This window comes from Berghia stephanieae, chromosome 3 (assembly GCF_034508935.2).
Source record: "Berghia stephanieae isolate SIO BIC M18660-M18661 chromosome 3, UCSD_Bste_1.3, whole genome shotgun sequence".
Taxonomy (NCBI): domain Eukaryota; kingdom Metazoa; phylum Mollusca; class Gastropoda; order Nudibranchia; family Aeolidiidae; genus Berghia; species Berghia stephanieae.
The window spans coordinates 73859382-73874130 of NC_088362.1; the positions used below are offsets into that span (position 1 = coordinate 73859382).

At 35.2% G+C, this 14749-nt stretch overlaps 1 protein-coding gene across 1 annotated transcript in view; it reads right to left on the reverse strand.

Moving 5' to 3' along the window:
- Positions 1–2857: 2857 nt before the first annotated feature.
- LOC144969345 (uncharacterized) overlaps positions 2858–14749 on the reverse strand; it is a 12274-nt gene continuing 382 nt past the window's right edge. The window contains exons 2-6 of the mRNA XM_078908454.1: positions 13576–13631; positions 9229–9406; positions 8683–8794; positions 6940–7014; positions 2858–4640 (exon numbers count right to left, since the gene is read on the reverse strand). Coding sequence (XP_078764580.1) covers positions 4481–4640; positions 6940–7014; positions 8683–8794; positions 9229–9406; positions 13576–13631 — 581 coding nt within the window. The 3' untranslated portion in view covers positions 2858–4480. The remainder of the gene's footprint in view (positions 4641–6939; positions 7015–8682; positions 8795–9228; positions 9407–13575; positions 13632–14749) is intronic.

Here is a 14749-nt window from a genome sequence, read left to right on the forward strand (position 1 = left end):
TCATGAACATCCTAATTTTTCATTCCATCACGACTATGCACCATCCCACCGAGCTATTGTAACAAGGGATTTTATAGCAGCAAATAAAGTGAACGTTATTAGCCTGTGGCCTGCAATATCCCCCGATCTAAATCCAATAGAACATATGTGGAACATAATCGGCCGCCAAGTCCGTTCATTAGACCCGCAAAATGAGCAATAACTGTTCCACGCCATAAGAACAGCTTGGGATAACATTCCTCAACACCAGCTGGCCAGATTGACCAATTCCATGTGTAGGAGATGTAATGCTGTGATTAGAGCGAACGGTGGACATACTCGTTACTGATTGAATTAGATTTAACTTCACTTCAAATGAAATGAACGCAAGTAATTTTATTAAAATATCATTGTTTGTCATAATTATAGTGTATGTTTTGACTTGTTACTTCCCTTTTTGAAGACCATGTTTTAAAAAGTCTATGTTGCATACAAGATCAACCATAAACGTTACAAATTCTAACAAAATGAAAGATAAATGATAGCACTATGATTACATATAGGTTTTAAATAAGCCAGAACAATATTTTATACCAATTCTGTAGGTAAAACAAGTGTATACTTTCTTTTGATCACTAAAATATTTATATTTATATATTATATAATATGTGTGTGTGTGTGTGTGTGTGTGTCCTTTTGTGGAAAGGTGCACTATAGAAATTATTATTATTATTATTATTATTATTATTATTATTATTATTATTATTATTATTATTATTATTATTATTATTATGGGCTTGATAGTTTCAATGATTGACATCTACAAATGGCACAACATATAAAATCAGTAAGCAACAACAATAAAACATTGGTGTTGCGTATATTGTCTTTGTGCGTAATGTGAACCACCCAAAAAATGTTGGCCTTCCATATTCTTTTGTCTCTTTACAAAGTTTGGACACAAGAGAGTTAACAATGAATTACAATTTATGGTGTTAAAGTGTCACTATATGCATTTCTATTTCAAAACATTGTGACTCTTGCTAACAAACTGAAAGGCCACCCGATCTAGCAGGTAGGCATATACTGAAGGTAGATATGGTCTATAATAGCCACAAGTGATACATGCCGAGTAGCCGAATCAGCCAGTCCCACAATTTGTATTTATTACAATGTTTTGGCACAGTAATGAATACAATTTTCCTTACTTTTTCAAGACTTGTTAGGGGACGCATTTCAGGAAGATGGAGAAATTTGACTTAAGTTACTTTTGACGCGTTTTTTTTTTTTTAGTTTTCTTCTAATTTTTGCGTCAAAAGTCGCTTGACTCAAATTTCCCCCTTTTTTACCAAAAAAAAAAACAAAAAAAAAAAAAAATAACGCGACTGTATTGTTACAACTTCTAGCATCTTCATGAAATTCTCACCACAAAAGTAAAAAAGAAACTTGAATAGTGATGGGGAAACTATGCAAAAAACTAGATGTTTCTATCATTTCTATTTTTTAAGCTATTGTAATTCTTTATCGGGTAGTAATTAAAAAACACCCTGTATAACCCAACCCCTCCCTTAGCCTTGTGACCAACAGAAACTAAGAGTCCAAACAGAGTTAGCCCGTCGTCAGCCCGTCGCCAGCCGTCGCCGGTCCGTGCCCGTTTGTTTGTTTTTTTCACGGGTCTGAATTTAAGTACTATGCTTTCTCATACACCAATAGATAGTTCGAAGATGACGTCACTCAGGTCTTTGTTATTGTTTTTTGCCATCCGCGTTTTTGAGTAATGCTCACTGAACTGTATTAACCCGACTATAAACGTTCATGGATACACACATTTTTGTGTGTTGATCCGTTATACTTCCGGATGGCAATGTTATGAGCTTCTTAGCTAAGCGCATACTATCTATTGGAGTGGCGAGTTTTCACCCAGCGCCGTCCCGTGCTGAACCCGTCTTACACCCGCGGTGTATCCGTGCTACACCCGTCGTTTTGCTGGAGTTTTTATTTTACTGTTGCACTAAAAATTTGGCCAGCACCGACACGTTTTTTTTTCTCTCATTCTCTCTCTTGATTCATCATGGAAACCGAAGTTTTGATAGAGGCTGTCGTTAGAAAACTCCAGGTTTTGTATGAAAAAACAGATGATGGATATTCAAACATTGTTAATTTCAATATAAGCTAGAGCTCGCAATATCCACTAAATGTGCTCAAAGCGCTTTACAAAGGGTCCCTGACCAACAGCAACACGTAACATGTAGAACGGACATGACGCCTGTTAGGCGATATTACATTTTTTTTTTGGACAGAGACAGCGCTGTTGACGGCCAGGTACTCATTTTACACTGAGTTTTGTGAGAGAATGTGAGTAAAGAGTCTTTTCCAATGACTCAACTATGCGCCGAGCGAGGCTCGAACCCAGGACCTTCATATCCGAAAGCGAGTGTCATACCACAAGACCACATAGCCGCACAAACTGGTGGACATGTGAGCGACAACTCAAATCAGAACCACCAGTATACAACAGCCACTCCTAGAAGGCCTCGATCAGTAGAACCAGCACCGGCAGTACTCCTACCAGTAGTTATTTCTTATTCATTAAATCGATCGATTAAAATTCATTTCCGGTAGACTAAAATTTTGTTAACATCTGAGAGTGCCTAAACTTTTTGGCATTCTACGTGATGGTGGTTATGATGATGATGATGATGATGATGATGGTGATGATGATGATGATGATGATGATGATGATGATGATGATGATAATGATGATGATGATGAACATGTTGAAATCGTAACATTTTGATGCATAAATCATACATCACAATCGTAGTTTTATTATATATATATATAAGTATTCAATAACACATATTGCACCATAAAATTATTATGCACGTACAGATCAGCAATCCTTATATTTTTCAAGGCTTTTCTTGTGATAGAATGTCCTTAGCCGAGTTTGACAATAATATTATAGATATGATTTGCCTCATTGCCACAAATGTTTACTAATTTTAGAGATGCTGAATAGGGAAAAGCAATGAGCATTTTGCACGATAAAACAAGATAATAATATACAAGAGAATAATGATAATTCATCATCATCATCATCATCATCATTATCATCATCATCATCATCATCATCATCATCATCATCATCATCATCATCATCATCATCGCCACTATCATTATCATCATCATCATCATCGTCGTCGTCGTCGTCATCATCATCATCATCGCCATCGTCATCATCATCATTATCATCATCATCGTCATATTTTAATAAGGACTTTTCAAAGGGATTTTAATCGACAATTGTATAATAGAAAATTCGCTATCACTACTACAACACAGACAATCAAATTAATCTCGGGACTTAATGTCGACGATACTTTAGAAACGCAGAACCAATTTATCTGTAGCAGATAATCAGTATTATCATTATGGCAACACATAGCTTTACATGAAAAACATACAACAAATGATGATAAATACAATTAGAAAATTGTATCCAATAACAACCAAAGTACGGCTTTCCATTCGCAAAATAACGGCATAATATTATCAATGACTTTCTATATTATATACAAGTCTGTGATATAACTCATAACAAGAATTTTATTATTTTTCATTTGACAGAATCTATAATAATATGTCACCAATCGTCTGAAGACGGTATCATGACGTGTGAACCTAATGCTTAAGAACTTTTTTTAAACCAGACTTACTATGACCCTCTAAAACTTCAAGGAAGTTTCAAGGTTTAGGAAGTTTAAGTCAGTGGTCATTTTGATCAATCGATATTTGAAGCAATAGTTTTCTCAAGATTTTAAAAAAAGACGTTTACAACAGAATACAACAGAATACCATAGCTCATTATAGCCTATCAAAATATCCCAAAGCACAACTCACATATTATTGCAACTTTTCTTAAATACAAACATTTTAACCGAGACTGATATTAAATTTGCTTCTTTGTGACACATATAATATATATAAATATGTTTCTGTTTTCAAATCAAAAATATTGAACAAACATGAATATAACATCTTAAACAAGACCAACATACCAAATACGTAACGTATCGGGCACACAATTCTTATTCACCTATGAACAAAAAAAAATTTAAACAATAATACTTAACGTAAAATTCTGAAAGACGAGAAAGGAGATTACCTTATCAGATTAAAATCTTCAAAGAGAGAGATTAAAATTCAGTATGCAAGGTACAGCCAAGCGAGTATTGATCTCTCTTCCTTTTAATTGGTTCTTGAGTTCCCCCAGATACTATAGGCTCGTTGAGCCAGTTAGTATTCCATCTTGTTACATTTAACAATAATATAACATCGAGTAACATTTCCTCTTGCTATCGAGTATTCCAATATAATTGAGTATTTGTTTGGAGATGGATGCGAAAATGTGGCTTGGATTGTTCTTATTCTTGCATCTGAATAGTCGTAATTTTATGCTCCATGTGAGAGGGATCATGCTTACTTCAATGTTACCCTGTCAGCCACTGTGTGGATGGATGACACAAGTAAACCCAACAGCTACTGTTACGTTCCGACGTTCGTAAACCACACAGCCTTGACGACAACCAGCCTTGACGATTACCGGGACGTGTTGAAGTAATGGCTCACATCGGTGGCTTGCTCTTGGACTGACCCGTCTTAGAGAAAAGAAATTTTAATGATAATGACATTACTACTTCGACAACAACAATAACTACTACTACTACTACTACTACTACTACTACTACTACTACTACTACTACTACTACTTCTACTACTATTGCTACTACTAGTACTACTACTACTACTACTACTACTACTACTACTACTACTACTACTACTACTACTACTACTGCTGCTGCTACTACTACTACTACTACTACTACTACTACTACTACTACTACTACTACTACTACCACTACTCATACTACTACTATTACTACTATTACTACCACTACTACTACAACAACAACAACTACTACTACTACTACTACTACTACTACTACTACTACTACTACTACTACTACTACTACTACTACTACTACTACTACTACTACTACTATATAATAATAATAATAATAATAATATAATGATGATGATGATGATGATGATGATGATGATGATGATGATGATGATGATGATGATGATGATGATAATAATAATAATAATGATGATGATGATGATAATGATGATGATGATGATGATGATGATGATGATGACGATAATATAATATCACATTGACTACTGCTATTACCACTTTTGCTGCTTAAGGACATTTATTGACCGATTTTTTCCAGCTATTATCAGAAAATCTTGGGCGAATATCCATAGACATCAACTTGTTTTAAAATGGCAATGACCAACAATTTGAGATTAAAGAAATGAAAAGAACGAATATATCTCGCGTTTTTACGCATTCCTTCTGTTAGAATTAGTATTTAAAATAAGAATAAGAACAACAGCGACGATAACCAATGAATGTTCTGGCCCCTTCTTATCTTACTGTGTGTGCTACTCTATTTACACTGTACATGGTACAGATTTAAAAAGAACGCACCTACACGAATGAAAACCTCCACCTTAGGTCAATGAATCTAATTTGAAAATCAGTTACGTGCCCTTGCCTTCAAATAATATATCCTAAGAATTTCTGGTTGATCTGATTTTCATTCTCATAGGAAAATTATTTCTTAAAATACGACAAAATGAAATCGTTCCACAGCTGTTGTATTTGGTTATAAGGTGACAGTACATATCGGACTGAATTGATGGATTAATTAAATGCTTTCCTCTTTTAATTTTCTGTTTCCATGGGGCTCATGTGTTGTACATTCACTTCTCTTAAACTGTTTCACCGAACATTGAGAATGACAGAGTGAGCGACATTTGATGAGGACTAGCCTCTCAGAAATAAACATTATTTACTTTATAGTGCGTATCCCCCTGTGACAAATCGACTTAATCATTGCTGCAGCCAGACGTTGCGGTGATGATCGATATTAAGCGCGGGATGTCTTCCTTTCCCATTCACCGTCATTAAACAGTGCGTGGCCTTATGGTCTCCGGGTTTGACTTGCAGTTATGACCAGTTAAGTCCCAGGTTTGAGTTCCGCTATGGGTTATGCTAATTTGAATTCTTGGAAAAGACTCTTTACTCAAATAATCTCTTATCTCACTCAGGTGTAGAATGAGTCTTGGCTATGCGGCTTTATGGCTATGTGGTATGACACTCGCTTTCGGATTGGAAGGTCCTGGGTTCGAGCCTTGCTCGGCGCATAGTTGAGTCCTTGGAAAAGGCTCTTTACTCACATTCTCTCACCGTACTCGGGTGTAAAATGAGTACCTGGCCGTTAACAGCCGTTGTCTTTGTCCGAAAAAAAATTGCAATATCGCCTAACAGGCGTCAAGTCTCGTTCTACATGTTAAGTGTTGCTGTTGGCTAGGGACCCATTGTAAAGCGCTTTGAGCACGTTTTGTGGATATTGCGCTATATAAAAGCTCAAGTTTTTTTTACCTGGGTGTAACAGCGGTATCTCTCTAGATCAATAAAAGTGTACAAGCGTTTTAGAGGCGACATGTCTCTTCCTACATGTTAAATGTTGCCGATTGGCTTGGGACTGCGTTGAACCGTGGCCTTCGTAAACATGACCTGAGACTGACCAACAAATGACGTCGAAAGACAAGTCTTTGGTCACAAAAGAAAACAAATCGTGAGTTGTATTCAATAGTTCAACCAATGGGATCATCTTGAACATTACTTAAGGCAACTCACAAGGCGGTCCACAAACCTAAAAATGACGTCAAAATATGGGTCTTGGTGGGTCTTAGTGTCGGGCAAAAAGTTAACGAGGGTTACGGTTGAACACATCAGTTTAGTGGATATTTGCGCTTTAATATAAGGCTGAGGCTTTTGAAAACCATTTCACCCACATTTTTTTTCCCAATATTTTTACTTACCCAGATTTCCGTAAACAACGATGAGGTGCTTGACTGCTTGTGACCAGTCTGGCAGTGTGTAGACGGCAAGGATATCTATATAAGAAAAAAAGAAATTAAAAAAAAAACTTGAGCTTTTTTATCCAATAATATCTACCAAACATGCTCAAAGTGCTTTACAAAGGGTCCCTGGCCAACAGCAACACGTAAAATGAATGAGACTTGGCGCCTGTTTTGGCGTTCCTGCAGAGAAAATGCAGTTAACGACCAGGTACTCAATTAACACGCGAGTACGATGAGAAATGTGAGTAAAGAGACTTTTCCAAGGACTCAACTATGTTCCGAACAAGGCTCAAACTAGGACCCTTCCGAACCGTAGTAGTAGTAGTAGTAGTAGTAGTAGTAGTAGTAGTAGTAGTAGTAGTAGTAGTAGTAGTAGTAGTAGTAGTAGTAGTAGTAGTAGTAGTAGTTATCTAAACGTTATCTAAACGTGGAAAGAATTGGTAGGCAATAAGCGTATAATAGATATTCATTGGCGTTGCCTTTCCTGATATAAGGGTCCCAATTGCGCTCTGGATGGACTTTCACCTTACGAACAAAGCGAATATAACATTACAACGTATGAAAAAAATACGCAGAAATCCTAAACAAATGGGTGGTTGTTTTTTTCTAGAATCGATATAAGTTTTACCGTGTGACCAGACTGGAATGAGATTTTCAAAACATAACATGACATTTATTGACAGTTTTTAAAAAACTGAATATTAGATACTGTTTATATCAGATATACAGATATTTCTTGTTTCTTTTACCAGAGTATTTTACAGGGGGTCGCGGGATAATAGCAAAACTAACCAAACATGTAGGACAATACATGTAACCTGTAAGGCGATGCTTTAACATCTTTTGCCAGAAACATCGCTGTTATGGAACATCTTTTGGACAGAAATATCGCTGTTACAGGCCAGGTAATCATTAATTTTATACTCGAGTATGGTGAGAAAATGTGAGTGAAAAACCTTTTTCCAAGGACTCTACTTTGCATGTAGCCTTCATAAACTCATAGCCTCACACTGGCCAAAGAAGTATGTCACAATATACGCTGACAACCACCAAAGGAGATTTTTATTTATCATTAGTACCAAAGAAATCATAATTTGTTACTTTGAACTATACAAATAACATTTCACAAATCACTTTCTTTTGGTGATCGTCGCCTTGTATTGCTACGTAATATCTTGGGAAATTGCAGGCTATGAGTTTTACTAAGACATTGTTTTGCGCCACTCACAGAGGACTTTATATCCCCCCACTTACTGGTTCCAAGCTGATTGTGACACTACTGAACAATAAAATTTCATGAACACTGACTTGTCTATTTTTGTATTTTACTAACAACATGAATATTTTCATATATTGATTGGAATTCTTTCATAGTAGCGAGTTTTGTGATTCTTGACATCCACGTGTTGTGATAAAATGTGAAATCTGAATTTCAAATTGATGTTTAAATCATTTATACCCTTTAAGATAGTTGACTATAATGACATGGGGGATAATTTCTCTATTTCTCCGGTTAATTCCCTTGGTTAATTCACAACAGGGAAAAACCAAAGGCGTTTAAAACACAACGTTATGATTTGATGGCAAACTGTTTCTAGAGCAAAGTGTTATTTTTATGTGGGTCTTGGTGGCCTATTGTAAATGTCAATGCTTTCTCACCGAAAATGTACGATTTTAGCCTAATAACAGCCTCTACTTTACCTGACTCCAAGCAAGTCATCTTCATAGTGGTCCTCCCATGGACACGTGGAACGTTCTGGTATCCACGATTCTAGTGCAAACACAGGTCGCTTGACTTTTGCAATCTTATAACCTTATAGAATAAGGATTTAAATAGAAAACAACAGAAAAATATGATTGTTTTATTCACTCTTATTTCTTTATGTAATTTTGCCTATTTTTTGTCGTAAAATAATATTTAGTCTTCAGAATATAAAGCTCAGAATATGAAAGTGAAAATTGAGTTACTCTTCCTTAATCGTAAAATTATAATTTAGGCTTCAGAATATAAAGCTAAGCCTTTGAAAGGGTTGATATAATAATGTTAATTTATTTCTATTTACATTGGATTTGTTTGTTTTCAATTATTGCTCTACATTTACTATTACTAAAATTTCATTTTATGTTTACTTTTGTTTGTTTTCTTTTCCTGATTTTAATGTTTGTTTTTATAAGCTTTCTTTCCTCTATATTTTGTAAGAGGGAGAGAGTAGTCTTATCTTGGTTTTTTTTTTCAGTTATCCTCACCTTCACCAGAACACGGTCCTGCAGGTTCTATTCGATTTTGAGGCTGATGAAAATCGTAAAAATTATCAATTTCTTCTCTCAAGGTGTTGTCACATTCACCACACGACCAGGCATATTGTACTGTCGCCATCAAAACTGAGCTCATAAGCAGAGTGATTGAGGCAGTGAAATAATAAGTCTGTTGTTGAGTGGGGAAAAAAAGAAATATCATGACAATATGTTCATTTTTTAAAGTTGCAAACGTAGTTAAATGTTCATTAAACGTGGAGAGAGAGGGTAGGGATTATATACACACTACCGAGTTTCATTAGATTTGAGAAACCACAGCTTTCCGCGCGGCAGCGTTATAAGTAAATAATCACCCTTCCATGAAGGAATTATATAGATAATCCATCAAACAAGCATCTGACGTCAGCAGGAATCACGAAGTCCAAAACGAGGTAAGATATCGACATGATATCGACATTTGGTATTACTATTATGAAGTTGCAACACTTGAAAATTTATGAAATTTGAAGAACCAAATTTGATTTTTTGAAATACAGTGACACCAATGTTCAATCAAAATCATATGATACGAATACGACATCTTAACTCACTCAACCCTAACACCGACTATATCCTTAGTTTACCCAGGTTACTTTTACCCTATGCCTATTTATTACATTTTTCTGAGACAATTTATAGGCGTGGTATCAAAGCTAATGTTTTTTTTTTGCTTTTACATGTTAATTGTAGTTGAATAAAACTATCTAGGTACATGCTCATTTATAATACATTTTATTCCAATTTTGAAAAGTAGCAAAAATCTCTAGTATTGAGTGAGTTAATGTCAATTGTAGGGTCGTGGATTTTTGTGATCGTTTCATTGGAGGAGGAAACATTGCGCAAAAAAAAAAAAATAAATAGAAAAACAAAGCAAAATAAAAAAAACAAACAAAAAAAATCATAACAACAAACAAACAAGCAAACAACACAACAATCTTTCAGATATAAATTAAAAGACAAAATGATCAATGAACGACTTTTATGTGTTCATTTGAAAAGCATAATTTCCCTAAAGATTTTAAAGACAGATTGCATCTATAATATAATATCTCTAATCCATGATAAATGAATAGCTCCGAGCGCTTAACAATATTTATTAATCTCATGATGATGGAGAAGTTAAAAGCTTTAAATCATAGGACACGCACAGTATTCGGACATGAGCAACATTGTTTTACTTCAGAAGGATCTCCGAATTTTAAGTCCGACGAGGAAAATAATAAATGCATCCCCTCAGGAAGTAAAGTAGGTTTGAACCCGTGGAATTAAGTCATGTTGTGAATCCAAGAACGATACATCACAGTTACACACTGTTCTAATAAGAAGTGTAGTACATTTGGCAACTAAACCACACATTGTTAAAATGAGTCAAAGTCACGTGCAATAAATCTCACCAAATATCATAAAAGCTCTACACTATACAGTGCCAATCAGAGCAGATTTGAAAAAAACACAATAAAATATCCCAGAAATTTAATTATCCTCGACTGGAGATGAACTTTCAACTTCCGATTGCGAAAAAAGTCAGAAGTCTTGACAAAGGAATTTTTGTTTTCATTTTGTCCTGAAACTTCAAATAGCGTTTGATTTAGATGACCTCCGATTTGTCAAAATGTCCCAAACCCAAATTCGTATAGAAGACAGGTTTTGGACTTATTTTTTGACAAGTCGTGAGTCATTTAAATCGATTGATGATTGAGGCGGTGACTTTCAAACCCTACTAAGTTACATCTAGACAAATTCAGAAAAGTGTGCATCGGACATTTGTATAAATAAAGATGAGAAAAATGGGGTATGGAGAAGTGTCAGATGAAAACCTAGAATAAAAAGTCACCGGGTCAGTGCCAAACTCAGGATCCAATTGACACGACACCCTCCGTCGGGGCCGAGAGAGAGAGAGAGAGAGAGAGAGAGAGAGAGAGAGGGAGAGAGAGAGAGAGAGAGAGAGATAGAGAGAGAAAGAAAGAAAGAGGGGGGGGGGGGGGCAGCGAGCGGTCGCACAAGAAAATGATTGTTAAGGGATCATTGTGGAAATGGAAATACTCTCAACCAGACGCAAAATAATGTCCATTACAACAATGCTAAACCAAGCCCCAATTTACATTCGGTAATCAGAGCTGCCAATATTATTTGCACGGATGTCAATTCCTATCAAAATACAAAGCCACGTACCTTATTACCAAAGGGATTTTCTTTTTTTCAGCAGCTTGCGTGTTTATTTTTAAAAATTGATTTCAATAAACAAAATAAGAACAAACAGCCTTCCACAGTTTCTATTGTTTGTGGGATCAAAACATTTTGTAAGGAAAATAACATGTTGTCGGAGTTTGACCCTCTTACTATAAAAGCTGCACAATCGCTACATTAAAAAAAATTCCAGATTGTTAAATTGGTTCTTTTGTATTTATCGTTCCAAAACGGTATTAAGATAACCGGTGATATAGAATATGTGTAATGTTATAAAAGTAACCATGTTGAAATAACCGTTAGGATTTATCATGTCTCCATGGCTATATAAAACCCATCAATTCACGTTCACACGTTTTGTTCTGTAGTTTTCATGGCAGGAATTAATCATAAAATCCTGGCATATAAAACAGAAATTAATTGTTCTTACTAGTGGTGTCTCTCCGTTGTTAAGATTTGAATGGTATTGTGCGGTGATTGTACCACATTACCGCATTACCGGAAGTATAGTATTGGTCAATATGATTCCAGCATTGTCTTTATCAGGTGCGAATACTACATGCCGAGTCCTTAGAGATTACAACTGCTGTCCATAATAATCATATTATTATTATAATACTATTCCCAATCCAAAACTAGAACAGGATCTGTTCACAGCCGTCGATGGAAATTCCAGATTTATTCCAAATGCTGCATTCTCTCTGAAAATAGATCTATCGATATAGATCCGACCTGCAGAAATCAGCAGTACCATTAGATTTGATGGGACAGTATCGTTTTCCTTTATCTCCCAATAGTCGAGATGATAAACACTCGGAAATATGAGCTGTAAGGGTCCGAAATATAAACAGTCGATAGTTGAAACATATTGAATAATTAAATTGTTATTCTGAGGATTCAAAACTTTAATAGATCGATGATATTTAAACATTTATATAGGGCATTTATACGGATTGACTATGTTCAAAGCGCTTCACAATGTTTCATGTATTCCCTCAGCAGGCCATATGGAACCTTATCTCCATTTTATGAAATGCCAGTCACCTGTTAGACATCCTTTTATACCAATACTCTTATTATTTCCGTCACTGAAAATAGCCAGCTTTCATTCACACGAGTCACTAGAGATTATTTGAACTGCGGCTGACGCCTGAGTTATTTCGGTCTTTTCTCGAGATAGACCCCAATGAAAAAAATTCCACTGATGATGATGATGATGATGATGATGATGATGATGATGATGATGATGATGATGGTGATGGTGGTGGTGGTGGTGGTGGTGGTGGTGGTGGTGGTGAATAAAGGGAATTATATTGTTTTTGTTGTTCAATTTGTTTGTAATAAAGAGTTAAATAATTAACTTCTCGATTATGGTATTTTTCTTCTGTATTACCAAATCAATTATTGGATAGAATAAGTTTCTTTTCAAAGACTAAATTAATTCTTATTCAGTTCGCTCATAACTCATTTTCCTCCTGTAAAACTCATATATTCAGTATTCCACATTTGAGATTATGAAATCATACCTTTGGAAAATCAACAATTCATGACAATCAAACTTAAAAGTAATAATTGCATTGAATTCATACATAGTAGAATTGGGGACAACAGAACTTAAATCAAAAAAAGTTGCTGATTTTTTGCGTTCTGATTTTTATTTTTAGTCATCTTTCATCAACCAGTCATCATTTTCATCTTTTAATAATAAAATGTCTGCCTTCCAAAGTGAATTGAATTTCTTTCCAAACATAGAATAGAACTATTTATGTTTTCAGAACTCTACTCGTATCAACTGTCAACAATTTTGCATTTTGTATAAAGATAGTATGCGCTTGACAGTTCAGAGAGCATTACTCATAAACGCGGATGGCAAAAAACAATAACAAAGACCTGAGTGAGGTCATCTTCGAACTATCTATTCACTTTATTATGTCTTCAAATATTATTGTTATGATTAATTCGTGTGTTCGTTTATTTGTTTATTTGTACAGTTAGACTATTTTATCGAATAATTATGGTTTTCGATTTTAGATTTCTTTTACAATTCCAAATTTAGTAATCGTTTGATGGTGTTTACATAAAAGTTTCACTTGCAAACATTAAATTACTAACCAAGATGCTAGCTCGGTCATTACGCTGTAACTCAAGTACATGATACGCTAATTTAGCTTGTTGAGTATAAAAGCATAAAACAAGGGTTGATAAAGTAACTTCAAAAGCGTATAAAATACATATCTTTTTCCTATTTAGAGGGCTGTTTTATTCATTTGTCCCATACTATTACCTCGCAAAACAACACTGATAAGATGCATTCGAGTATGTCTGGCAGTTTCATAGTGGTTATCGCATTGGAAGGTCTAGGGTTCGGGCCCTGAATCAGACATTTTTTTTTCTCCTCGGGCAAGAGTTTTTACCCCTAATTTGCTTGACTTGGACAACAAGGTTGATTCCTACCGACATCAGATGTTTGTTTTATGTGAACGCTACGATTGATACTATTTTCCTCTGTACAATATTATATTAACATTCATTCATTACAAAAGCGGTGGAAGTAGCGCTGCTAATGTTGTGAATAATGGGTCAGACTTGTTTTAATCTCACCACGAGTCCCCAGAGTTCAACCCACATCGGAGGCCGATATCAAACAATACTGTGGTCCGTTCGAAAGACAATACTGCCATACTCTGACAAAGCGCCTTTTTTTCATTTTGGCCAGAAAACATTAATTTAAAAAATTGATCATTTAAAGTGACCTTTCTCCAACATGCCAGACACTCTTAGACCTTAGACCTCTTTGAATTATCGGGTTTAAGAATTGTTGGAGGTCGTCCTATTGGATCGGTATTTGTAATAAAAGTTTTCTAGATAAATTAGACATAACGCTTTGTTAAAGTACACCAAAGCAGTTTCTAGCACTATTGCAATGTTAGTATCGGATTTATACTTCATACGTATTTAATTTGTAAGTTTGACATAAAAATTAGTGCTTTGTCTCTTTCCAAATCTTGTACAACTGCCCAAAATTTTGGTCTTGAAGTTAAATCAATATGCATTGGATATCAAGGGATATCTATATATCATAAGTCATATAGCGCATTGTCACGCATATACCATTCTCAATCCTCTTTACTGCGCTTGATTTATTACCCGATCAGAATAGTTAAACCAAAATTCATTTCATGTACTACAACGTTGCATTTTAGACATCTTTTTTATATTAGCGCTCTTACGCTTTCTGTCACTGCCTGTAGTCACGTACATACTTGTCGATCAGGTAACGTATTTT